Consider the following 24,451-nt stretch of genomic DNA (forward strand, 5'->3'; position numbering starts at 1 on the left):
CATTGTGGAGCGCCACCTGCATGCAGCAGCCCCGAAGAAGAGGCGGGCCCCCATTTTACAGCAGGGAAAACTGAGGACTCAGCGGCCACGGGGCCCGCAGCGAGTCCGTGACGGATTTAGGGTTCAAATCCCTTTTCATAACAACGGCAAAAACACTAAAAATCACAGAAGCTAAACTTTATTGAGCTGTGTGTTCACAGCACTTGGCATGTATTGTCTCATTTAATTTTGCCAACACCTAAGGGGTGGGTAGGTAAATCCTTCCCGTTTTACAGATGAGGGGCTTTTAGGGCTTGGGGACTCCCCCAAGGCAGGCGGGGATTTGAACACAAGTCTGCTCAGAGCTTGTCTCCAGCCTATGGGGAAGCTCCGGTGCCTTAGAATGACGGACCGTTCCAAGAGGCCTAAAATTGCAAACACAGGCGGGGATGAATTGGTTTTGTTTTTTGAGAGATCCCGGGAGGCCCAAAGGCCTCCACAGCTCCCCGCTTTAACGTGGCTCACTCTTTTCTTCGGGTTCCTGCGCGCTCAAACGGAGCACCCGTGGGCAGAAGGAGGATTCAGAAAGAGGAAAAGGCTGGGGAAGAGGACAACGCGCTCTCGGCCGGGGAGGGGGGCGTCCGGCAGGCAGGACCCCGCAGCCCCGGGGGCCGCCGGGAGCCGCACCCCCTCGGCCCCGCCCCCTCCTCGGGCGCCGACCTAGGCGGTCACGTGACCGAGCCAAGCGGCAGCTGGGGCCGGAGGGCGAGGCGCGCGGACACGGCGGCCAGGCCAGGCGGGGCTAGAGCCGAGCAGGCCGGAGAGGGCCGTGCGCCCGGGGCGGGGGGGTCGCGCCGCGCCCGCCCCCTCCCCGCCCCGCGTGGGGCGTACGCACGCTCCTCTCACCGCCCCTCTCTCCGCGCGGGGACCCCTGGCGGACGGCGCGTGGACATGGCCAGCGATGCTTTGCAGGTAGGCGCACCTGCGTCCTCAGCCCCCTGGCGGCCAGCGGGCGCCGGGGACCCCCGCCCGCGCGCTGCCGGAGCCCCCGGGATCGGGGCGGCCAGGGCGGGTCCCCCCCTCCCCCCCTCCCCCGAGCACTGGGCGCCCCCTCCCTGGGCCGGCACCGTGGAGCCAGCACAGTCCCCTTCTCGGCTGGTGGAGGTACGCACAAGGGGGGAGCGGGGAGGTCCTGAAGCACCCCCAAGCTCCGCCCTTCCCCAAGAATTAGAGGGGGCGCGGCGGAGGCTAGAATTCAGGTGTCTGTGGCTGGCTGTGCATCCCGGTGCCTGTCGACCCTGCCACTCGTTCTCCCTCCCAGCGTTCGGTTCCGGGCAGGTGCAGCTCCACCTGAGCAGGTGCCTGGCGCGGTGCCCCGGGAAGGGAGGAGGCCGCCCGGCCCGTTCCTCTCCCCCGCATAACAAAGCTCCAGCCGCCCCCACCTCCAGACTGAGCTTTACGATGGTCCCGACGCCACCCAGATTGTCACCTGTTGCCGGAAGTGCCAGAGTCACCTCATTAGGTCGGGGGATGGGGGACCCACACGGCCACCCGGCTGCCAGGTGGAACCTTATCCCAGGTGGGGAGTGTCCATGTCAACAGACTGGGGATTCTCTTAGACCTGGAATCCCACCTGGGCATGGGCTGGGTCACCCCACAACACACACACACACACACACACACACACACACACGCACGCAGAGGCACAGCGGACTGACACCAACCTGCCGCCCAGCCAGGTTCTTCCTGTGCCACCTTGTGGACATCACAGCCCTGGACCCACCTTCCCTATTTGTGGCTAGCAGGGCCAGGGTGACTTCTAACACTTCTTTCGTTCAGTGACCCAAATCTGAGACATGTCCTGTACCTCTGGTGCCCCCATTAGCACCTCATCATCCCTCCGTCGTCCTGTGGTTGCTGTGTAACTGGGTTCTCGTCTCCTTCTGCACCTGCCCCCACATCCCCTTTGTGTCTGTCCCATGACCCCCATCCCCCATCCCAGTCCTGCTGATGGCCTGCCAGCCTTGCCGAGGAGCTGGGCGTATCTGGTGTTGCCGATCACACAAGGTCAGACCTTGGGGGCTGGGGAGGGCTGGGGTCTCTGCCTCTACACCTCAGCCCTGGGAGGGCTGTGTAGGAATCCCCTGGCGCATGCATGCGCTTGGCGTGTAGCAAACATGACCTGGACGGAGGCTGTGATTCCTGGAACGAGGCTGGACCTGTGCCCTGGTCCCCTTTCCCATCTCCTTCCTGCTCTCTTCCCCTGTCCTGGTCATTCCTTTCTCGTGGCTGCTTGGGTCTGCTAAACTGTCCCTCTGTCTGTCCCAGTGTGTGCCTGTCCGTTCTGTGTCCAGCAAACGGATGTCCTGTCCAGATTCCGGAAACGCCCAAAGCATTGAAATCTCCGGACATGGGGTCTAGGTCCCTGGCCACTCTGGGAAGAGGGGAATTCTGGAAGATGGACCCTCTGGACCTGGGGTCTCCTGCTTCATGGTGGGAGTTGGGGGAGCAGGGATTCTCCAAGGCCAGGCCAGGTTCCTGATTCATGGGTTCATCGTGCTGGCCCTCAGGTGACCCCTGCCCTAGGTAGGAGTGAGTCACCCAAGAGAGGAGAACCCAGGAGGGCGGGCCTCCCTCCCTCCCTGCTCTGCATATTCTCAGGCCTCAGCTGCTGGAGGAGGTGGGGCTGAGGGAGCCTGCCTGGACTTCCCTCATTTGACCTGGCCCTGCTCCTGGCTGTACCCCTGCTCTGCCTGCTGGGGATAGGGTGGGGCTGGGTGGCAGGTGGGGCCTGGTTGGTAGCAGGTGGTATTAGGTGAGCCTGGGTTTAAATTCCAGAGCTGTCACTTCCTAACAGTGTGTCCTAGGCCCCGTGCCTTTCCCTCTCTGAGCCTTGGTTCTGCCGTCAAAAAAATGTAGCTGGAGGGTTTTCATGGTGGGGAAAGACGTAGACCAGGCCAGCACCTTGCAGGTGGGGCTGCTGTGAAATCCTTCCTGGGTCACGGTCAGCAGCTCAGCGTGTGCATCTGTGTCCTTTAATCCAGGGTTTCTAAGCCTCAGCACTATTGACATTTGGGGCTGAATCATTCTTTGAGATGGAGGCTGTCCTGTGTACTATAGAATGTTGAGCGGCACCCATGGACTCGACCCAGTAGATGCCAGTAGCACCCCCAGTTGTGACAACCAACCAAAAATGTCTCTGGATATTGCCAAATGCCCCCCAGAAGTGGGGTGGTCGTGGAGGCGATCCCCTCCCCCATGGAGAACTGCTGCTGCCACCTCTCTGAGCCTCAGTTTCCTCACCTGTAAAGTGGGGGAGAATTATAGCAGTTGCTCAGGATAAATGTGAGGGGTCAGGAGGATCATGGGAGTGACGCTTTTGGCCTGAAGTAAATCCCTGGGGGCAGCTGCCCTTGAGGTTGGTCGGGAGCCAACCATGACTTTCTTCATCTCTGAAATGGGTTCTCATGGCGGCGGCAGATAATGTCTGTGGGGCTCTTCATGCCACGCTGACACCTAGCTCAGATTCTGGGCATTCCCGTTTGAAATCCTAGCTCTGCCTTCTGCTGGCTGTAGGACTTTGGGCAAGTTACATCACCGCTCCAGGCCTCCGTTTCCTCACCTTGAAAATAGGGTGATAATAGGGACTTCCCTGGCAGTCCAGTGGTTAAGACTCTGTGCTTCCACTGCAGGGGGGGCATGGGTTTGATCCCTAGTCAGGGAATTAAGATCCGGCATGCCATGCGGCATGGCCAAAAAAAAAAGAAAGAAAATGGGGTGATGATAGCACCTCCTGGGGTTGCATTAGTTGACCTGGGAGCAGCTTGCAGTAACTGCTACCATAATTGAGCTTTCATAGAGACACTCTCACCGCAACCCTCCAGCGCTGCCTCCTCACAATGTGGGCCTCAAGGAGGTGCCGCTGGGCTGGCCAGGCCCCTTAGGCCTCTAAGCTGTGGTCAGCAGCAGCGAGAGACCGAGCTGAGAAGAATCCGGAAGCTGGGACAGGCTGCATCTGCAGGAAGGGGGCTGGGCCACCCATATAAGCACTCATGGGTGTTTGCATATAAGTGTGCACAGGGCTAGACGCAGGGGGTGTGCACACACTTGCTAGCCTGCGATGCGTGCACATGCCTATAGGTGTATGAGAGCGTGTGCACACCCAAGCCAGCCCCTGGAGCCTGTATACATGGGGGAGGCTGCTCTTCACGTCCACACTAGTGGGCCTGTGAACGTGTGCACGCTGTGTACGCCTTGGGCATCCTCTTGGGACAGGGAGCAGGGGCCATCCCTGGGGTGCCTCCAGAGAAGCCGGCTCAGGCCTGGAGTGGGGCCTGAGAGGAAGGCCCTCTAGATGCCCCAGAGGCCCAGAGCTGGCCTTTTGCAGGGGTTGCTGGGAGCTAGCAGGAAAGAGGAAGTAGCAGGCGAGAGGCCCTGGCAAGGCTGAGGTTCAGGAAGAGGGCGGGGCCCTCAGCCGGGACCCAGGATGGCGGAGGCCAATCCCCCTTTGGACCGGGAGCTGGAGGTGCGGGCTGGGGTCCTTGTGGGGGGCCAGCAGAAGAGGACCCCAAGTGGCACAGGCCAGAGGCTCTGCCCTCGGTACCTCTCGGTTTTGGACTGAAGGGAGGAGATGAGGTGTTAGACTTGGAGTTTTCTGTTTGAGAGATGAAACTGTTTGGGGCCCTTTGGGCTTCCAGGCTGGGGAGATAGAGGAGGAAAGGGAGAGGCCTCTGCTCTTCAGGGTGCCGGTTGTAGAGGATGAAAGGAGGGGAGATGGGGCCTGTCCCCGGGATCTAGTTTGGGGGTACAGCAGGGGACAGATGAGGCCTCGCCCCGTGTCCTCCTCGTTTGGGATTATAGCAGAGGGAAGGTGAGGCCTGCCCTCAGTACCTCCTGTCCTAGGTTGAGGGCACAGCAGTGAGGAGAAGGGGCCTGGGACCCCAACCTTGTGGTTTGGTGGGGCATCAGAGGCCTGCCCTTGATACTTCCTTGTTTGGGGAGCAGCAGAGGGAAGATGAAACCCGCCCTCAGGACCTCATAATTTGGGGGACAGGGGAGTGGAGATGGGGCCTACCCTTGGGACCTCCTAGGTTAGGGGGGCAGCAGAGGAGAGAAAGGGATCTGCCCTCAGGATCTTGTCATTTGGGGGGCGACAGAAGGGAGACAAGGCCTGTTCTTGGGACCCCCTAATTTGGGAGGACAATGGAAGGGAGATAGGGCCTGTCCTTGGGGACCCCCTAGCTTGGGGGGCACAGTGGTGGGGTGATGGGATCTGACCTGAAGAATCCCACTGCCTGAGGACAGATGAAGGGAGATTGAACTGTATTTGTGGTCCCCTAGTCTGAGGGGACAGGGAAGGAAGAAGCCCCTGCCCTCGGGACTTTGCGGTTTGGGGATGTCTGAAAGCAGGGACAGGGCCTTGCCTCACCTCCCACTTTTGGTGGCGGGGCGGGGGGGTGCCGATCAGAGGACATAGAGCAGCCCTGTGTCAGGAGTTACAGTCTGGGAGGGGACCAGGCCAGGTCGGCTGAGCACGGCTGAGCACTCCGCACCCCAGAGTCCTCCTGGCCCCACTGACCCTGCTCCGTCCTCCGCAGAGCGAGCCGCGCAGCTGGTCCCTGCTGGAGCAGCTGGGCCTGGCGGGCGCCGACCTGGCAGCCCCCGGGGTGCAGCAGCAGCTGGAGCTGGAACGGGAGCGGCTGCGGCGGGAGATCCGCAAGGAGCTGAAGCTGAAGGAGGGCGCCGAGAACCTGCGGCGGGCCACCACCGACCTGGGCCGCAACCTCGGCCCCGTGGAGCTGGTGCTGCGCGGCTCCTCGCGCAGACTCGACCTGCTGCACCAGCAGCTGCAGGAGCTGCACGCCCATGTGGTGCTGCCCGACCCCGCGGCTGGCGTGCACGGTAAGCCGGGCTTCCCCGGGGGTGCGGGACAGCAGGGGGTTCCACTGCCCAGGGCTCACCCGCTGTGTCCTAGAGCGAGGCCAGCCCATCGCCTCTGACCTCCAGGGAGACACACTGGGTCACAACAGCACCGAGCCTCAAAATACAGGCAGACCAAAGGCCAAAAGCAACACCCAGAGAAAGGTACACACAGTCACACCCACACCTGGACAACACCAAAGGGCTTACACGGGGTCACACGAATATCTAGGCTCACAGAGTCATACCAGCACCCGGACAACCCCCAAGACTCTTTCTAAAATATCTTTAATTTTTATTGATTAAAAAAATTTTCAATTGGGATCAAAAAACACATAACAAAATGCGTCATTTTTAAGTGTACAGTTCAGTGGTGTTGAGTAGGTTCACATTATCGTGCAAGGGATGTGCAGAACTTTTTCACCTTGCAACCAAAGACAAAGGTGTAACACACACCACATCAGTAGCCAGAGACATTCACACACGGTCACACCAGCACCCAGACAACTCCTAAGGGCATACGCACTATCATATGAATACCCAGAGACTTGCCTACCGGCACCCAGCACCCAGAGAAATGCACGCACAGTCACACCGACACACAGACAATACCGAGAGACTCGCACATGCTCGCGCCAACCCCCAGAGATTCACACACACACAGAGCTGCCCAACCCCTGCAGACGTCCACCGACCTGTCAACAGCCTGAGACTTATACACACAATCGGACAAGGCCTGAAGACTCAGCACCACTTAGCCCAACACCCATATACCACTTAGGTGTGTCAACAGCTAGAGACCAACATTGTCATGTCAACACTCAGAGATACAGTTCAGCCGACCCCCAAAACCTCATCCGGTCACAGCTGCACCCAGAGTGACCTGGACAGTCACACCACTCGCTAGAGACTCACAGAGCCATGCCAGCATCCAGAGACACGCATGTCCGGCTGTACCAGCACCCAGACACGTGGACACAGTTGTACCAGTGCCGGGAGATCAGAAAGCACAGTTGTGCCAATAGTCGGAAGCATATGCCTAGAGTCACCCCCAGCACCCAGAATCTCACACAGTCCTTCTAACACCTCGAATCTCACAGTTACACTAGCACCTGGGGAGACACATACTCGCTCAGTTATGCCAACACCCTGCGGGTCACAGACCTAACCACCGCCACACCCACGGATGCCCACACAGCTGTGTAAGTAGTTGGGGACTTCCGTATGAAGGTAGATACAGTCACACCAGCACCAAGGACCCAGCGCACACCTGGACACTTGCCTGTGCTCATTCATGCTGGTCCTGCCCCAGTCCTGCAGGGGTTTCCCTACGAGGGCTGGGGTGGTTGGGCCCTCTGGACCCTGGTCCCCAGCTCTTCCTCTCCCTGGCCCTGGGGGTGGATCCTCTCAGCTGGGGCAGAACCACCTGGGCAGATGGAGGTGAGGGCCGTGGTGACTCTGCCCCATCTACCCCCTCCAGATGCCCCCCAGTCCCCCTGTGAAGGTGGCCCAGCCTGCTCAGCCACCAACCTGAGTCGCGTGGCCGGCCTGGAGAAGCAGCTGGCCATCGAGCTGAAGGTGAAGCAGGGGGCGGAAAACATGATCCAGACATACAGCAACGGCAGCACTAAGGTGGGGGCAGCGCGAGTGCACCCCGCCCCGTGTGCATGTACACCCGCAAGCGAATACAGTCTGGGGGGGGCAGGGTGGCACCTACATCTGCTCCCTTGGGAGTCTGGGGTCCTCTGGGTTGGGGACAGAGGGGCTGATGGGTGGCTTTGCAGCAGGACTGGGGTGCGGGCAGCTCATGGGGGCATATGGGAAACAGGGTAACTGTGGGTGATGTCAGACAGACACATGACAGAGACTGTCCCCCCCAAACTCAGTTACCCCCAGAGATGGTCAGGGCAACACGCAGCCTCTCACTGCTGGTGGTCTCTCTCTGACACTTGTACACGCAGATCAACACCTCGGGGCACACACATCATCGTCCTAACATCTAGAGACACAGCCATGGTCACAACAACACCTAGAGACTCACAGACACACATGCACCGTCATAAGGTCTAGAGTCACATCAGTAACAACGCTCATAAGCACGTGGAGGATGACCACCAGAGCAACCTCTAGATACAGAGAGACACACACCATCGTATAACGCCCGGACACACAGCACAGGCCAACACACCGCCTAGACAGACAGACACACACATTATTAAATTCACACTCAGAGACCAGAATTGTCACACAGGCGCTCCCCCAGTTGTACCAGTACTGAGTACACAGTCACAGGTTTGCACCAACACCCAGAGATACACCCACAGCGCAGTCAGACCTACAGCTAGAGACCCAGAGAGCACCCATGCCTGTGTGCACACACAAATGCGAATGTTATGTGGGAGGGCACAAGCCATGCAGAATTTTTTTTTTTTTTTTTACCTTTTATCGATGTGTAACAAATGGACGTAAAGTGCAGAAAACTTAAGTGTACAGACCAATGAATTTTTATCTAGGTACACATCACCCACATCGAAATACAGAACACTTCCTGTCACCCAGAAAGGGTTCCCTCCTGCCCCCTTCAGTCAGTACACAGACTTCTTTGACCACAGGTTAGCAGTGCCTGGTTTTGAAACACAGCACCAGGTAGATGGAAAAATCCACAACCAGTGTCCAGTGCATGTACACAACACGGGGTCCTTGGCTATGCCCAGTCATCGCTGTGCCTTGACCTGCACACACAAACATCAGGACTCCACTTACTGTAACTGTCTCACATCCAGCCACCCTTGGACTCACCCACGTGGCTACAGTCAAGGCTACGCCCACCACGGGGAACACTTACACATGCACGCCATTCTGACAGCTGACACAAACGCAGTGCCTGCTGGTGCAAGGCACGGCTCTGAGCCCTCCACACAGGTTAGCTCCTTTAATCCTCAGCCCAGTGTTGGTTGGTGCTGTTAGTACTCCCCTTCCTGCAGATGAGCAAACAGGCCAGAGTAGTTGAGCGGCTTGCCCAAAGTCACACAGCTGTTAGGCGGCAGAGCCAGGATTCAAATGCCACGGGCGACATCTCCCATCAGCACCCAGGAACACACGGAGGCACGTGTTATCACACCCACACATGAATGCTCTGTCACAGGGTCACCCAGGGCCTGCACGATGTAGACAGCAGGACTGGTGGTCAGACCCTCATCTGCCCAGCCTTTCCCTCATGGCCCATCTCTGCCTCCAGGACCGGAAGCTGCTGCTGACGGCCCAGCAGATGCTGCAGGACAGTAAGACCAAGATTGACATCATCCGCATGCAGCTCCGCCGGGCGCTGCAGGCCTGCCAGCTGGAGAGCCAGGCGGCCGCAGACGAGGCCCAAGGTGAGTCCCTTGCCCTGAACAAACCTCACCTGCATTCCACCCTGGAGAGTTCAGCTCCCAGCCCCACGAGGGGTCCCTCTCTGAGGCAGGGAGGTGGGTGCTGTGACTCACCACGTGACTGGAGCCCATTCCTGACCCTTGCCAGGCCTCAGTTTCCCATTTTGTCCTATTTCAGATTTGCATGTGATCATGTATTGGCAAACTACGGTTCTTGGACCAAATCTGCTGCCGCCTTTTTTTTTTTTCAAATAAAATTTTATTGGCACCCAGCCATGCCCGTTCATTTACTATCACTTAAGGCTGCTTTTGCACTGCAACAGCAGGGCCAAGGAGTGGCAACAGAGCCCGTGTGGTCTACAAGGCCAAAAATATTTACCCTTTGGCTCTTTACGGAAATAATGTGCGGACCCCTGGACTAGGTGGTTGCCTTGTCACGTTGGCCCCTGTGGGTGTCCACGGTGTGTGTGTGTTCCTTTGTGTGTCTCAGTGTATGAATGCCTGGGGGTGTCTCAACCCCATTGTTAGCCTGAATTTGTCACCGGGTCTTGATGTATTGTGTGCAGAGAAGATTATCTGTGCTACTGATGTGTGTCAGTGTATCAGCTACTGATGTGTATCAGTGATGCTGACCATGGGGACACAATACATAATAACATCATGGTGCCGCAGCTCCTCCGTAATAATATGGTGCCGCAGCTCCTCCGTAATAATATCCTGCCCTGTAACTATGGTAGTTTCTGTGTCACTACGAGAGGTAAGTGTCAGCTCTTGGTGGGTGTTAGTGCATTTGGGCTGCTGTACCGCAATACCACAGACTGGGGGTGGGGGCATGTAAGCGACAGACATTTATTTCTCACCGTTCTGGGGGCTGGGAAGTCCAAGATCAAGGCGCCGGCAGATCCAGCGTCTGGTGAGAGCCCTCTTCCAGATTCATAGACAGCTGCTTTCTTACTGCATCCTCACTGGTAGAAGGGGCAAGGGAGCTCTCTGGGGTCCCTTTTATAAGGACAGTGATCCCATGCATGAGGGCTCCGCCCTTATGACCTAATCACCTCCCAGCGGCCCCACCAACTAATACCATCATATTGGCGGTTGGGTTTCAACGTACGAATTTTGCAGGGACACAAACATGCAGTCCATAGCAATAGGGCTTGGAACTCGGGTGACAATGTGTGTGTCTTTGTAGCGGGGAGGTGTTGGCGTGACTGTGTGGTTGTTCGTCTGAACTCTGAATGCCTACGGGGGCTTCTCAGTGACAGTGTGTGATGGTATGATCACGTCCCTGTGCTTTGGGGTGACATTGTAACTTTTGGTGACAGCCTGATTTTGTCCCCATAAGTGTAAAAGCCTTGATGACTGTTTGGGCACATATGACAGCAGTCCCGGTGGGTGCCACACAGCTGTGGGTGACTGTGACTGTCTGAGTGCCCACGTCTGAGTCTAGGTCGTTGTGCAGGACAGCGAGACCGTCCTTGGAATCTACAGCCTTGGATAAGGGTGACCGTGGCCTTGTTTCTCTGAGTGACAAGTTTCCTGCACCTGGGTGACAGTGTATCCTTGTGCCTGTCCCTGTGCCATTGGGCCTCTGTGTCTGTGGGTATCAGTGATGCTGCCCTGCCTATGTGACAGTATGGTGGCATTTCTTTACCTGTCCCTATGCCTTATCCGTGTGGCAGTGTGACTGTGTTCCTCTGATTCTCCCTGGGCTGGAGATAGAGCCCTGGGAGTTTTGCCACTCTGTGACTGTGTCCTATAAGGGCATTTATGTTCTGTGACCATTTCCCTCTGCCCTTGTGACTGTGTCCCTTTGCTGGGGGTTGACAAGGCATATATCTATGTAATAGCCTCATCACTGTGACAATATCCCTATGTGGCAGTGTGATGGCATCTTTGTGAGAGTGTGTGTTCCTCAGCGTGTGTGTGTGTGTGTGTGTTCCAGTGCCTACACTGGTGACAAAGTGATAATGCCACTGTCACCCTGTGAGTGACAGTGTGACGACGTCTGTGTGACACTGTTCCTGTTCTCCCAACTACATGGTATTTCATGGGGTGGGTGGTCACTATGCATTTATCCAGACCCCTGCTGGAGGAAATGAGGTTGTTTCCAATCTTTTGCTCTTAGAAGGAAGGCTGTGAATAACCGTGTAGAGGTGTTTTTTTAAAAAAAATTAATTTATTTATTTTTGGCTGCATTGGGTCTTCGTTGGTGCGCACGGGCTTTCTCTAGTTGCGGTGAGCGGGGGCTACTCTCCATTGCGGTGCTCGGGCTTCTCATTGCGCTGGCTCCTCTTTTTGCGGAGCACCTAGGTGCGCGGGCTTTAGTAGTTGTGGCACATGGGCTCAGTAGTTGTGGCTCGTGAGCTCTAGAGTGCAGGCTCAGTAGTTGTGGCGCACGGGCTTAGTTGCTCCGCGGCATGTGGGATCTTCCTGGACCAGGGCTCAAACCCGTGTCCCCTGCATCGGCAGGCGGACTCTCAACCACTGCGCCACCAGGGAAGTCCCTGCAGAGGTGTTTTTTATGGGATAAAGTCCCTGAACTGGGATTGCTGAATCAAAGGGTAAATACATTTTTGATTCTGATAGAAACGGCCAAACTGCCTCCATTGGAAAGCCACTTGTATTCCCATTAGCAATGAATGAAAGTTACTCTTTTTTTTTAAGTGTTCCTGTGTCTGTGTGACTATATCCTATCCAGTTGCCATGGTATCCCTGCGACAGTCCCTGGGGATGAAGTGGGACCCTGACAATGTATCTGTCCCTAAGACTTTGTTAATGGTGTGCCTGTATATATGACTGTCCCCGGGTGACAGCTTAACTACATCCCTGGGACTGTCCATGTGGGTGTGAGAGCGTCTGGATAAAAGAGGGACAGCATCTGGGTGGAAGTGTGGTCGTCTGCCTGTGGGTGACAGTGTGACTGTGTCACCATGACCCCTCACCTTGGGAGAAAGTGATGCATATTGACGGCCGTCTGTGGCCAGCGCTTGTTCCTGCAGATGGCTGCGTGTCTGGGACCGGACTGGTTGGACCTGGGCCCAGGCTAGCCTCACTGCCTCGTGTCCTACACCCACAGGGAGTCCAGACCTGGGGGCCATGGAGCTGCGCATCGAGGAGCTGCGGCACCACTTCCGAGTCGAGCACGCGGTGGCGGAGGGCGCCAAGAACGTGCTGCGCCTGCTCAGCGCTGCCAAAGCCCCAGACCGCAAGGCTGTCAGCGAGGTGAGGGACGCGGTGTCGACCCAGAGGGGTGGGGCTTCAGCGATGGGTGGGACCTCATTTTCAGGGAGCCCAGGGGTAGGACCCAAATGGCTGAGGGCTTGGGCTTCCAGGGAGGAGCTCCAGGTAGGACTTAGCCAGTCTGGGGGCGGGGCCTGGGTCTGCACTTGGGGAGGGGCGTGCTGGATCCCGCCCCCAGCCCGGCCAGGCTCCTCCCACCGCAGGCGCAGGAGAAGCTGACCGAGTCCAACCAGAAGCTGGGGTTGCTTCGGGAGGCGCTGGAGCGGCGGCTCGGGGAGCTGCCCGCTGACCACCCGAAGGGGCGGCTGCTGCGCGAGGAGCTTGCTGCGGCCTCGTCCTCAGCCTTCAGTGCCCGCCTGGCCGGGCCCTTCCCCGCCATGCATTATAGCACCCTGTGCAAGCCCGCGCCGCTCACAGGTGGGTCCCGACGTCCCCCACCCAATCCGGACCCTACCTCCCGCAGCTCTGGACTCCTGACCCCTCTGAGTCCCCCAGCCCCGAGACCCCCAACCGGGATCTCCACTCTCCCCAACCCTGGACTCCCATCCCACTGTTCCCTCCCTTCTCCATTCACCTCAGCCCTCTGGACCTGGGCCCCATTTCCCATGCCAGACAGCCGTATGCACCTGGACTTCCCACCCCGCCTTGCCCTCTGAGGGACTCTTGTCCCCATCCCCATCCTCACTTTCGCCACCCCTCCCCAAATGGCCCTGCCTTTTTTCTCCAGCCAGAGTCCCCCAGCCCAGTCTCACAGTCCCTTGCTCTCAGAACCCTCAGCCCTGAACCTCTGTCCCCCAACGCCCAGGCTAGCCAGCCCCTCCCTCCTTAGATCCCTCAGCCACTACCTCCCCAGACTAGCCCTACCATAGACCCCAGCCCCAGTGTCAGACCTCAGATCAGCCCGCCGAATCTAAGCCCGGACTCCTAGTCCTACCTGGCTCACCACCGCCTGGACCTTCAGCCTACACCCTGAACCTCTCTTCTGTCACTAAACCCCAGCATCCAGACCCCCTCCCCAGATTGACCCACCCCTCCCCTTGTCCCATGTTTTTCACTTCCGGACACAGCCATCCCTGCATCAGACCCCCTGCCTCACCCTGACAGTCCTTCACCACCTCCCACTTGCATGTTGGCCACTTCTGCACATGCCCACTTTACCTGCAGGCCCTTCCCCTCGTCCTGCCCCAGATGTGACCCCCCCCCCCCCCGTCATGAGCCTGCTCCTCTCTCAGGGACCCTGGAGGTGCGTGTAGTGGGCTGCAGAGACCTTCCAGAGACCATCCCTTGGAACCCCTCACCTTCAGTGGGGGTGCCTGGGACCCCTGAGAGCCGCACCCCCTTCCTGAGCCGCCCAGCCCGGGGCCTTTACAGCCGAAGTGGAAGCCTCAGTGGCCGGAGCAGTCTCAAAGCGGAATCCGAGAACACCAGTGAGTGGGCATTGAGGGTCTGGAGGGATGAGATGGGGTGGGGGGTCCTGGATTTCCCACATTTGTAACATTCTCAAAAATTAGTACATCACACCCGTTAGGATGGATACCGCAAAACAAAACAAAACAAACACAGCTGTTAAGGAGGATGTGGAGAAATTGGAACCCTTCTGCTCTGTTGGTGGAAATGTAAAATGGTGCAGCCACTGAGGAAAACAGAATGGCAGGTCCTCAGATGATTAAACAGGGAATTACAATATGATCCAGCAATCCCGCTTCTGAGTAAATATACAAAAGAGTTGAAAGCAGGGTCTCGAAGATATATTGGTATACCCATGTTCATAGCAGCATTATTCACAATGGTCAAAGGTAGAAGCAACCCAGTGTCTGTTGACGGATGGATGGGTAAACAAAATGTGGTCCATCCATGCAATGGAATATTTCTCTGCCTTGAAAAGGAAGGACATTCTGAAACATACTGCAACATGGATGAACTTGAGGACGTTACGCTAAGTGAAATAAGCCAGTTATAAAAAGACAAGTAGTACATGATTCCACTTATATGATCCAGAGTGGTCAGATTCATAGAGATGATGGTTGAGGGTGAGGGGGGAATGCAGAGTTATTGTTTAGTGGGGACAGAGTTTCAGTCTGGGAAGATGAAAAGAGTTCTGGAGATGGATGGTGGCGATGGTTACACAACAGTGTGGACGTACTTGATACCACTGAGCTGTACGCTTAAAAAGGATTATGACGGTAAATTTTATGTTACGTGAATTTTACCACAGTGTGAAAAAAGCTAATACGTACATGTTTAAAAGTATGAATAAAAGAAGAATCACAATAGAGTAACCATCTGTGTTGCCACCACCCAGGTCAAGAAGTAGAATTCTCTGAGCCCCCTCATGCCCCATCCTCAATTCCAGCCCCTTCCTCTGTCCTAGAGGTGGCTACTCTCCTGACTCTCACGGTTATCATTTCCTTGTTTTGCTTTGTAGTTTTAGCACCCATGTACCATCTCAAAACAATGTAGTTTAATTTGCCTGTGTTTGAACTTCATATATGTGGAATCATACAGAATGTATTTTATGGTAATGGCTTCTTTCAGTCAACATTGTTTGGGAGACTCATCCCGATCGTTGCATGAAACTGTAGTTCATTCATTTTGCCATGTCATGAGGCATGTCAGATTGCTGTCTTTTTTTAGGTAAAAAATAGTTGAATTCAGCCATTTCATGGTTTAGCTAAAGACTATATTACAATTTATATATTAATTCCTGGACAGTGAGCTGTTTCTAATTTAGGGCTGTTATATAAGCATTATATTTATGCATCTCCCGATGTATACTTGCCTGCATTTTTCGAGGGTAAATACTTAGGAATATATTGCCGGAACTTGCATACAGCATAAAAGTGAATTTGGATCCCCGCCTCACACCTCGTGCAAAAATCAACTGGAGATGGATTAAAGGCCTTAATGTGACAGGCAGAACTGTAAAGCTTTGTCAGATAGCACAGCAGAATATTGTGGGGGGAGGAGAAGATGTCTTTAATAAGATACAAGAGATTACCCTCGGCCTGCAAGAATCTCCTGACGGCCTACCCCAACCCCTGTTCCAGGTGAGGTGAGCACTGTGCTCAAGCTGGATAACACAGTGGTGGGGCAGACGTCCTGGAAGCCGTGTGGTCCCCACGCCTGGGACCAGAGCTTCACCCTGGAGCTGGAGAGGGTGAGTTGGGTTAGGGGATGACAGGGCTTGGAGGAGGAGGAGTTTGAGGCCTCGGGCGCCCCAAATGACGGCCCTCTTTCTCTCCCTTGAGGCACGGGAGCTGGAGTTGGCTGTGTTCTGGCGGGACCAGCGGGGCCTGTGTGCCCTCAAATTCCTGAAGTTGGAGGATTTCTTGGACAACGAGAGGCATGAAGTACAGCTGGACATGGAACCTCAGGGCTGCCTGGTGGCTGAGGTACAGCCTGACCCCGACCCCTGAGAAAATGCTTTGGCATCTCCTGCTCTGGAAGGGGAAGATGGGTTTTCCACTGGTCTCTGAATCTCGATAGAAAAGTACATATAATTAGTCACATCAATGCATGACTTAAGCTGGGATTGGTTTTGTTCTGAAACAAGATATTAAAAAAAGAAAAACAACAACAACAACAAAATTTTGTCAAGCTAGAAAAGCAAAGCAAACCCTAGCAACATATTACGGAGATTGCCACCAGAGCCACAGCTGAGCAGAGAGATTCCTTCCACAGTGATGTCAGGGTTAGGGTCCAAATCAGGGTGGCCCACCCTTGGCACTATGGACATTTGGGCTGGATCATTCTTGGTTACAGGGGCCGTCCTGTGCACTGCAGGGTGCTGAGCAACACCCCCTGCCTCCACCCACAGGATGCCAGTAGCAACCCCCCCGCTCCAAGTTGTGACCACCAAAAATGTCTCCAGACACGGCCAGGGTCCCCTGATGAAGAGCCCGTAGTCTAAGTAACGTTCCTAGCTGACCCCTTGTAGTATGGCTGGGCCCTGTTCGCAGTGCTGTACTGGCATTGACTCGTTAGTCCTCACAATAACCCAGTGCAAACAGGACCATTATTAGTCACATCTGATAGAGGAGGAAATGAGCCACAGAGAAAGAAAGTCACTGGTGCCCTCATTTAACCAGAATCATCCTCAAAAATTCTTCAAATTTGCCCCTAACATATACATGTGTCCTGTTTTTTTGTCTATAGGTATATGTGTGTGTGTGTGTATGTGTGTGTCTCCCCATGTCCTTAAACCCAGGAGGAAATGTGTTTGTTTTTTTCTTTTTTGCTACTTGCTTAGATTTTTAAATACCGCTTCTCTTTGCAAGAAGATCAGACCATGTGAAAGAGATCAGAAATGAAAGAGAAACAGTTCACAATGCACAGTATAAAATACAGCTGTATAATGAACTCTGTTTTCGGGAGTGGGTTAAATACCAAGTGAGTCACTGGGTTCAAGTGAGTTTAAAGATTAACCTGAAAGAAGCTTTTCCTTGGTTGCCAGAGACCAAATACATATTACTCTAAGTTTTCACTAAAAAGTGCTTTCAAAATTAAAAAAAAATTAGTAAATTTTCACTAATTCCCAACACGTAGTTTTTTCTTGAAAAAGTATCTAGAAAAATTCTGAAAATATTCAAGGGCTGTTTTACTATCCAGGTGGAAATTCTTATGTGATCTCATAATCGAGGACTCCTGAAGGAAAGGAGCAGAGAAGGGCAGACTTCAGATGGTAGGGCCACGAAACTATTCTTCTATTAGGAAGACTGTCCAAAACCCAAGTGGACGATAGAGGTGGGTGGCCCGGGGGACAAGTTCTGAGGCAGTCCTTCTTGCCTTCAAGGTTTACTTATAACATTCTATTTTGTTCTCCCCGAAGCGCCAGCCTGTAGGACTTTCTGCAGTTCTGTTGTCAGTGAGCCTACAATCGTTGAGTTCCGTTGTAGGTAGAAATGTTCCATATCTGTGTCATCCAATACAGTAGCTGCTAGTCCGTTGAAGTGTGGCTAGTGTGACTGGGGGAACTGACGTTTTCATTTTACTTAATTGAAATAGCCACATGTGGCTAGAGGGGACCAGATTGGACACCCATAAAGCCACACAGTTCTGTGACTCCGGCACCTTCTAGAAGATGCGTTGGAGTCGGGAGAATTCAACTCGGCCAGTGGTTTCCCCACGTGGGTGGGCGCCAGCATCACCTGGAGGGCTTGTTGAAACACAGACTTCGGGGCTCCAGCGCCGGGGTTTCTGATTCGGTGGGTCCAGGTTGGGGTGGCGGTGCTGAGAATCTGCACTTCCAGCAGGTTCCCAGGTGATGCTGATGCTGCTGGTCTGGGACAACACTCGGGCGATCGGGACACTAGGTGAAGTGTAGGACCTGTTTGCTGGAGTTGTATGCGCATCTCGTTGGACCAGACCCACTCCCCACCCCTGGAGGAGGGCCTGCTTGCCTCCTTCTTGCCTTTCCAAGGTAGCACTTCAGGAGATGGTCCCGTCGAAGGATGGACTGGCTTTATGACCCCTTAATACGATGCCTAGTACTCTGTGGTTGAACGCAATGCCACAGCGATCAGAACCCCCGAGACATATGGGCGTGCACACCTATGATCCTAAGGGCTTCCCCACCAAGCTGCCTGGAGGTGGGCGAGGGTCCTCACGCCAGCCCCTCCCTCAGGTCACCTTCCGCAACCCTGTCATTGAGAGGATACCGCGGCTCCGACGGCAGAAGAAGATCTTCTCCAAGCAGCAAGGTGAGGGGATGGGCTGGGGCAGGGGAGAGACCAGGGGTCCCGGGAGTGTCACAGAGGGTGACACCCGCCCCTGTCTCCCCAGGGAAGGCATTTCAGCGCGCTAGGCAGATGAACATCGACGTCGCCACCTGGGTGCGGCTGCTTCGCAGGCTCATCCCCAATGCCACTGCCACAGGCACCTTCAGCCCTGGGGCTTCTCCAGGACCCGAGGCTCGGTCCACAGGGTAAGGAGGGAGGGCCCCGGAGTTCCGGCTGCCTCTGGTTGCTTCCCGGAATGCTAGGTCTTAGATGCACCCTCTTCCCTTTGCCGCAGCGACATATCTGTGGAGAAGCTGAACCTCGGGGTTGACTTGGACAGCTCACCCCAGAAGAGCCCTCTGGGTCCTCCTTCCAGCCCATCAAGTCTGGTGAGCTTCCCCCTTGGCCTGGGCAGTGTTAGGGGACCTCCACTGCCACTCAAGGCCCAGAGATCGCCAGGAACTTCCCTGGTCACACAGCACACCTCTGCCAGAACCGGGGTCCTGTTCTCTATCCCGGATAAAAACATGAGCTTGGGAGCCAGGCTACCTGGGTCCCGTCCCTGCTCTGCTGCCTCCTAGCTGTGTGACTCACGCCAAGCAGCTTCACCTCTCTGTGTTTAGTACGCTGCCCTGTAAAATGATCACACTTAAAACTCATGTCGATGACAGAAGTCCAGTTAGTGGTTTTCTCTGGGTGGGGGTTTATTGATAGGAGGGGGGACACAAGAGAGCCTGGCAAAGATGATAAAAATGTTCTGCATCTTGATCTAGGTCGGAGGTCAGCACACTTTTTCTGGAAAGGGCCATATAGGCAGTATTTTCAGCTTTGTGGGCCAGAAGGTCACAGTGATGACTAGTCAATGCTGCTCTCGTAGAAAGCAGCCACACCTGATACAGGCAGACGTGAAGGGGTGTTGCTGTGCGCCAGGAAGCCTTACTGAACGTCTGTCACTTTCATGGATCGTGAACTATTAGTCTTCTTTTGATTTTTTTCCCCCAGCCCTTTAGAAACGTAAAAATCCTTCTTAGTTTACAGACTGTACAAAGCATGGAGTTTACCGACCCTTGGGCTAGGCGACGGGCATCTGGATAGATTCGTATGTAAGAGCTCTTTCCATTGCCCACCTCACCGAGTGCACTTTATACCTCGTTTTCTAAAAAAATGGAAACAATAATATATGCTTCGTGGCATCAAATTAAAACGAGATGCCTCATTAAATTAGATGAGTTTGTCAAAAAAAAAATACAAAAGTTGAATAACATTGAACGCTGGGGAGGATGCAGGAAAAGCGTGAGAATCACTGCATCTCCTTCGGACGGCACAGCTGGCTGAGTTAAAAAGATGGGCATTACCTTGACCTAGAAGTTCCAGTCCAGGACATCTATGATGGACATTCACACACGGCCACCAAAATGCTTGAATGGTATAAAATACATCTAGAAAGGTACCCACGAAATCATGAACAGCAGCTGGCTCTGGGGAGGGCAGCTGGGGCAGGAGAGGACTGTGTTTCCTACCGTACACCTGTTGGCACTGATTGAATCTTTAGAACTGTCTCTATAGTGGAGAATGATGGACCAGTAGGTAAATTTTTCCCACTTAAATTACTAATTTTGATTCTTCTCAAAGTTATATATGCTTATGATGTAAAGAATTAGGTCACTCCGTGGTATTCCCTAATACCAATAAAGGGAATAAGTAGATAAATGATAAAATACAGCATAGAATGTGCTGGGAAGAAAAATAAAGCAGAGAAAGGGGACAGGGAGCGTTGGAGCTTCTGTTAGTTAATATGGCGGTCAGCTGGCCACCTTCAAAGGTGACGTTTGAATAAAGGCCGGAAGCAGGTGAGGGAGGAACAGTGCAGGTGCTGAGAAAAGAGAGTTCCTGGTGGAGAGAACAGCCCCATGCAAAGGTCCTAGGGTGGAAACACGCCTGGTGTGTTCAGGGCACAGTGAATGGAACAGTGTGGCTGAAGGGGGATTGAGTGAGGAGGGGTGGGGGAGGAGAGGTGAGGTCACATTGGTGACAAGAGCCTTGGTGGCTCTTGTGGTTATGGGTTATTGTACTCTGACCTCCTCTGTCTGCCACAGACTTCTCTGATCCAGGAAACTACCACCACTCCTGAGCTGCCTTCAGAGACCCAGGAGATCCCAGGCCCCACCCTGTGCAGGTGACACCCCTCCCCTGGCCACCACCCACCACCCCTGCCCACTGTCCCTTTCCCACCAACCTCCTCTTTCCACAGCCCTCTGAGGAAGTCACCCCTGACCCTCGAGGATTTCCAGTTCCTGGCGGTGCTGGGCCGGGGTCACTTTGGGAAGGTGAGGCGGGGGGCAAGGAGTTGGGGGTCTGGGGGGTCCAGACCTCCAGGTCCTTGGACTGGCCACTAAGGCCACCCCTGCCCACTGTGGTTCCAGGTGCTGCTGTCCGAATTCCGGCCCAGCGGGGAGCTGTTTGCCATCAAGGCTTTGAAGAAAGGGGACATTGTGGCCCGAGACGAGGTGGAGAGGTGGGGACCCTGCTCAGGCCCTCTGAGAACTTTGGTCTTCTGGGAAATGGGAGACAGAGCAGTCCCCTCCTTGGAGCTGCTGTGAGAGTGATTCGTAACAGTCACTTGTACTTATTAAGCTAGTATTGGGGTGGCCAAAAAGTTCGTTCGGGGTTTCCTGTATTACAGGAAATCCCGAACGAACTTTTTGGCCACCCCAATACTTACAATAATAACGACTCCTAGAAAGCACCCACCGTGTGCTTTACATGTAGTAACAAATTCCTCACAACGGCTCTAAGAGGTAAGGACTGTTATTGTCCCCATTCTGCTGATGGCACAGAGAGTTTGAGCAAATTGCCCAAAGGTCACATAGGCAGTAGGCAGCAGGTCTGGGATTTGAACTTAGGGACTCGAGTTCTGAAGCCTGTGCTATTAATGGTGCCATTGTACTGGGGTCAGGACCCTGAGTTCAGATCCTCCCTCTGCTACAGATGTGCTTAGAAACCTTAGGGAGTTCATTTCACCCTTCTGAACCTCAGGCTCCCCTTCTAGAAAAGGGGAGTACTAATGCCTTTCTTGCAGGGTCGCCGGGTGGAATGAATGAGAGGATGACTCTAGAGCATTCTGCACAGTGCCCTGCCCCCTGTAGATACCTGAGATTGTCCCCAATCTTCTTGACATCCTTTTATTAACCAGGAACCCAATTTAGGCTTAAGCAAATACAGGAATTCATTGCTCTGCATCAGGAAAGTCCAGGGGTGGCCTACCTCCAGGCATGGCTGTACACAGGTGCTCAGTTGATATCTCTCCCTTCTGCTTTTGTCCGTGTGGGCTTTGCTTGCAGTCCCCTCACAGGGACAGAGATGCCCCCCACCCTAGCAGTTTAAGGCTCATCTGCAGACTTTAGCTCTTCTTCCTTAATAATTCCAGCAGAAACCCTGAGATTGAGCCCCATTGGCCTGGCTTGCCCTTTTGTGGGCCAATTCCTGGCCAGGGAGATGGGGTGCTCCAAAGGGAAAGAACAGTCCCTCTGGTGGTTTCCCAGAGGGAAGTTACTAGGACTGTTACTAGGACAATGGATGGATTCTGGGTGCCTGGTTAGCACGTTCAGAAGCATGAAGCAACTTGCCCAAGTGTGCACAGCCATGCAAGGCCCTTGACAAACAGCTGATGATTGAGGACTCTAGGGGGTGGGCGAGTCGGTGGTAGGGAGCTGCTGTGGTCTTTGACCCCTGCCCCACCCCCATCCCGCCCAGCCTGATGTGTGAGAAGCGGATCTTGGCGGCTGTGACCAGCGCGGGACACCCCTTTCTGGTGAACCTGTTTGGCTGTTTCCAGACACCAGAGCACGTGTGCTTCGTGATGGAGTACTCGGCCGGCGGGGACCTGATGTTGCACATCCACAGTGATGTGTTCTCGGAGCCCCGTGCCGTGTGAGCCTAGTCCCCCACCCCACACCTCCACCCACAGGCCCTGCCTCCCCCCAGCTCCTGGAGTTATGGGGTAATGGGGGGCTTTTGAGGATGTGAGAGCCTTATGTGACCCTCTGCCTTTCCTGGAAGCCCAGCTCCCTCACACCGGCCTCTCTCTGCAGCTTTTATTCGGCCTGTGTGGTGCTGGGGCTGCAGTTTCTCCACGAACACAAGATCGTCTACAGGTGTGTATGTGTGTGCGCGCGCGCATATGCCCGTGCATGCATGCTCTGCCCACTGGGGGACGCTGAGGCTTCAGGCAGGACCCAGATTCCCACTCATCCCTCTTTACATCCTCCCGTCCCCTCCCCCACAGGGACCTGAAGTTGGACAATTTGCTCCTGGACACCGAGGGCTATGTCAAGATTGCAGACTTTGGCCTCTGCAAGGAGGGTGATGAGCGGTGGGGGGACTGGGATCTGAGGGGCTGGCCTCTGGGGTTTAGACAGAGAGGGGAGGGAGTGGAGTCCCCAGCCTTACCTGGGTTATCCCCTACCCTGGTCCTGGGATGGGGCTGGCTGTCTGGACCACCCCGTGCTGGGCTGGGCTAGAGCTGTGACCACCCCCATAACCTCACATGGTCCTGCTGCCCCCAGGGATGGGCTATGGGGACCGGACCAGCACTTTCTGCGGGACCCCGGAGTTCCTGGCACCTGAGGTGTTGACAGACACATCGTACACTCGGGCGGTGGACTGGTGGGGGCTGGGCGTGCTGCTGTATGAGATGCTGGTCGGTGAGGTGAGGCCCCAGGCCGCTCCGCCCTGCCTGTCCCCGGTAACCTGGATATGCCCGGTGGGGGAGAGGGGGGTCGGAATTGGCCTCCACTATGTGCTGTCTGATTGAGGACAGGTGGCTTTGCCTCCCTAGCCTCGGTTTCTGCATCTGTAAATTGGGGTACTTACCCTCCCACGTGAGCCTTGTAAAAGTGCCACGGGAGCCCAGGGTGGAGCTGGGTGTGGTGTGGCCAGAGGGGCCTAATTCACCCTGGCTCTTCCTGTCCCCAGTCCCCGTTCCCAGGGGACGACGAGGAGGAGGTATTCGACAGCATCGTCAACGATGAGGTTCGCTACCCCCGCTTCCTGTCAGCTGAAGCCATTGGCATCATGCGCAGGGTGAGGACCCCCCCAACTTACGGTGGGCCAGGGGAGTGGCTCTGGGACTAGGAAGAGGAACACTGACACAGAATTCCCTCCCCCCAGCTGCTGCGGAGGAATCCAGAGCGGAGGCTGGGATCCAGCGAGAGGGATGCAGAGGATGTGAAAAAACAGCCTTTCTTCAGGGTGAAGTCCCCCACTCCCAGGACCCAGCCATCCCCCCCACCCAAGACCTAGTGGCTTCACCTCCAACACTGTCACCTCCCCTTGACACCTGCCTGCCTTTCCTTCCCCCTCCCTTACCCTCACTGGCCCTCCTACACCCACATCCACTCCAGGCTGGCCTGCGGGGTGGCGGGGCGGGGGGGGGGGGGGAGCGCTGCCCTGTGTATGAGCCCAGGCCCCTCCCCCCACTCCTACGGTGATCCTTCCTGAGCCCCCAGGCCCGCCACTTTCCCTCCCTCTATCTTGTGACTCCCTGTGTTGATCCCCACAGATCCAAGGCCAGACAGGGTGCAAGGAGCAAAGCCTTCCTGCGCTCTGCTCTGAGCCTCCCCTGCTGACCTCTCCCCTCTCTGCCCTGCAGACACTGGGTTGGGATGCCCTGCTGGCCCGGCGCCTGCCGCCGCCTTTCGTACCCACGCTGGCTGGCCGCACTGATGTCAGCAACTTCGACGAGGAATTCACAGGGGAGGCCCCCACGCTGAGCCCACCCCGCGACGCTCGGCCCCTCACGGCCACAGAGCAGGCAGCCTTCCGGGACTTCGACTTTGTGGCCGGGGGCTGCTAGCCCCCTCCCCCACTTCTGCCCCCACCGAGCTGTCAGTTTTTAAAAAGGCCTTTGGGATTTGCTCTATCCATGCATCTCCGTCCGTTCTTGTGCAGTAATGGGGGTGGGGGGCGTGCTTGGAGGTGGGGAGAGTTGGGAGGGGATGTGATGGATGGCCGGTGGCGTAGGGAGTGATGGGGAGAGGCCCTGGATTGTGGTGGGGGATCGTTTGAAGGGGCCAAGGGATGGTGGAGACTCGGGGCTGTTATTGTGGTGGGGAGCATGGGCAGGCCGCCATGGGAGGGGGGCTCGGAGCTGTGTTGAGGAACTTCCGGGGTTAGAGGCCAGTGATGGGGCGTAGTTTGGGGGGTAGGGACTTGGGGTTGTGTGGG

At 55.5% G+C, this 24,451-nt stretch overlaps 1 protein-coding gene across 1 annotated transcript; it reads left to right on the forward strand.

The window, feature by feature from the left end:
• Positions 1-739: 739 nt before the first annotated feature.
• Positions 740-24,146, forward strand: PKN1 (protein kinase N1). The gene is made up of 22 exons (XM_082652284.1): positions 740-951; positions 5,577-5,880; positions 7,379-7,530; positions 9,137-9,272; positions 12,346-12,491; positions 12,713-12,926; positions 13,742-13,936; positions 15,557-15,666; positions 15,758-15,901; positions 18,133-18,208; positions 18,291-18,432; positions 18,522-18,615; positions 20,323-20,402; positions 20,478-20,553; positions 20,650-20,741; positions 21,980-22,156; positions 22,318-22,380; positions 22,512-22,588; positions 22,792-22,934; positions 23,201-23,308; positions 23,396-23,476; positions 23,877-24,146. Exons 1-22 carry the CDS (start codon positions 931-933, stop codon positions 24,078-24,080), a joined length of 2,835 nt encoding a protein of 944 aa, XP_082508410.1. The 5' UTR covers positions 740-930; the 3' UTR covers positions 24,081-24,146.
• Positions 24,147-24,451: the final 305 nt, after the last annotated feature.

This window comes from Grampus griseus (genome assembly GCF_964374135.1).
Source record: "Grampus griseus genome assembly, chromosome: 3".
Taxonomy (NCBI): Eukaryota; Metazoa; Chordata; class Mammalia; order Artiodactyla; family Delphinidae; genus Grampus; species Grampus griseus.

Bases quoted from the DNA above. Each gene is read 5' to 3' on its own strand.
- PKN1 (XM_082652284.1), top strand. From the start codon at position 931: ATGGCCAGCGATGCTTTGCAG. The intron at 20,403-20,477 runs GTGACACCCCTC...CTCTTTCCACAG, and splicing joins CCAGGCCCCACCCTGTGCAG to CCCTCTGAGGAAGTCACCCC. The intron at 20,554-20,649 runs GTGAGGCGGGGG...CTGTGGTTCCAG, and splicing joins GCCGGGGTCACTTTGGGAAG to GTGCTGCTGTCCGAATTCCG.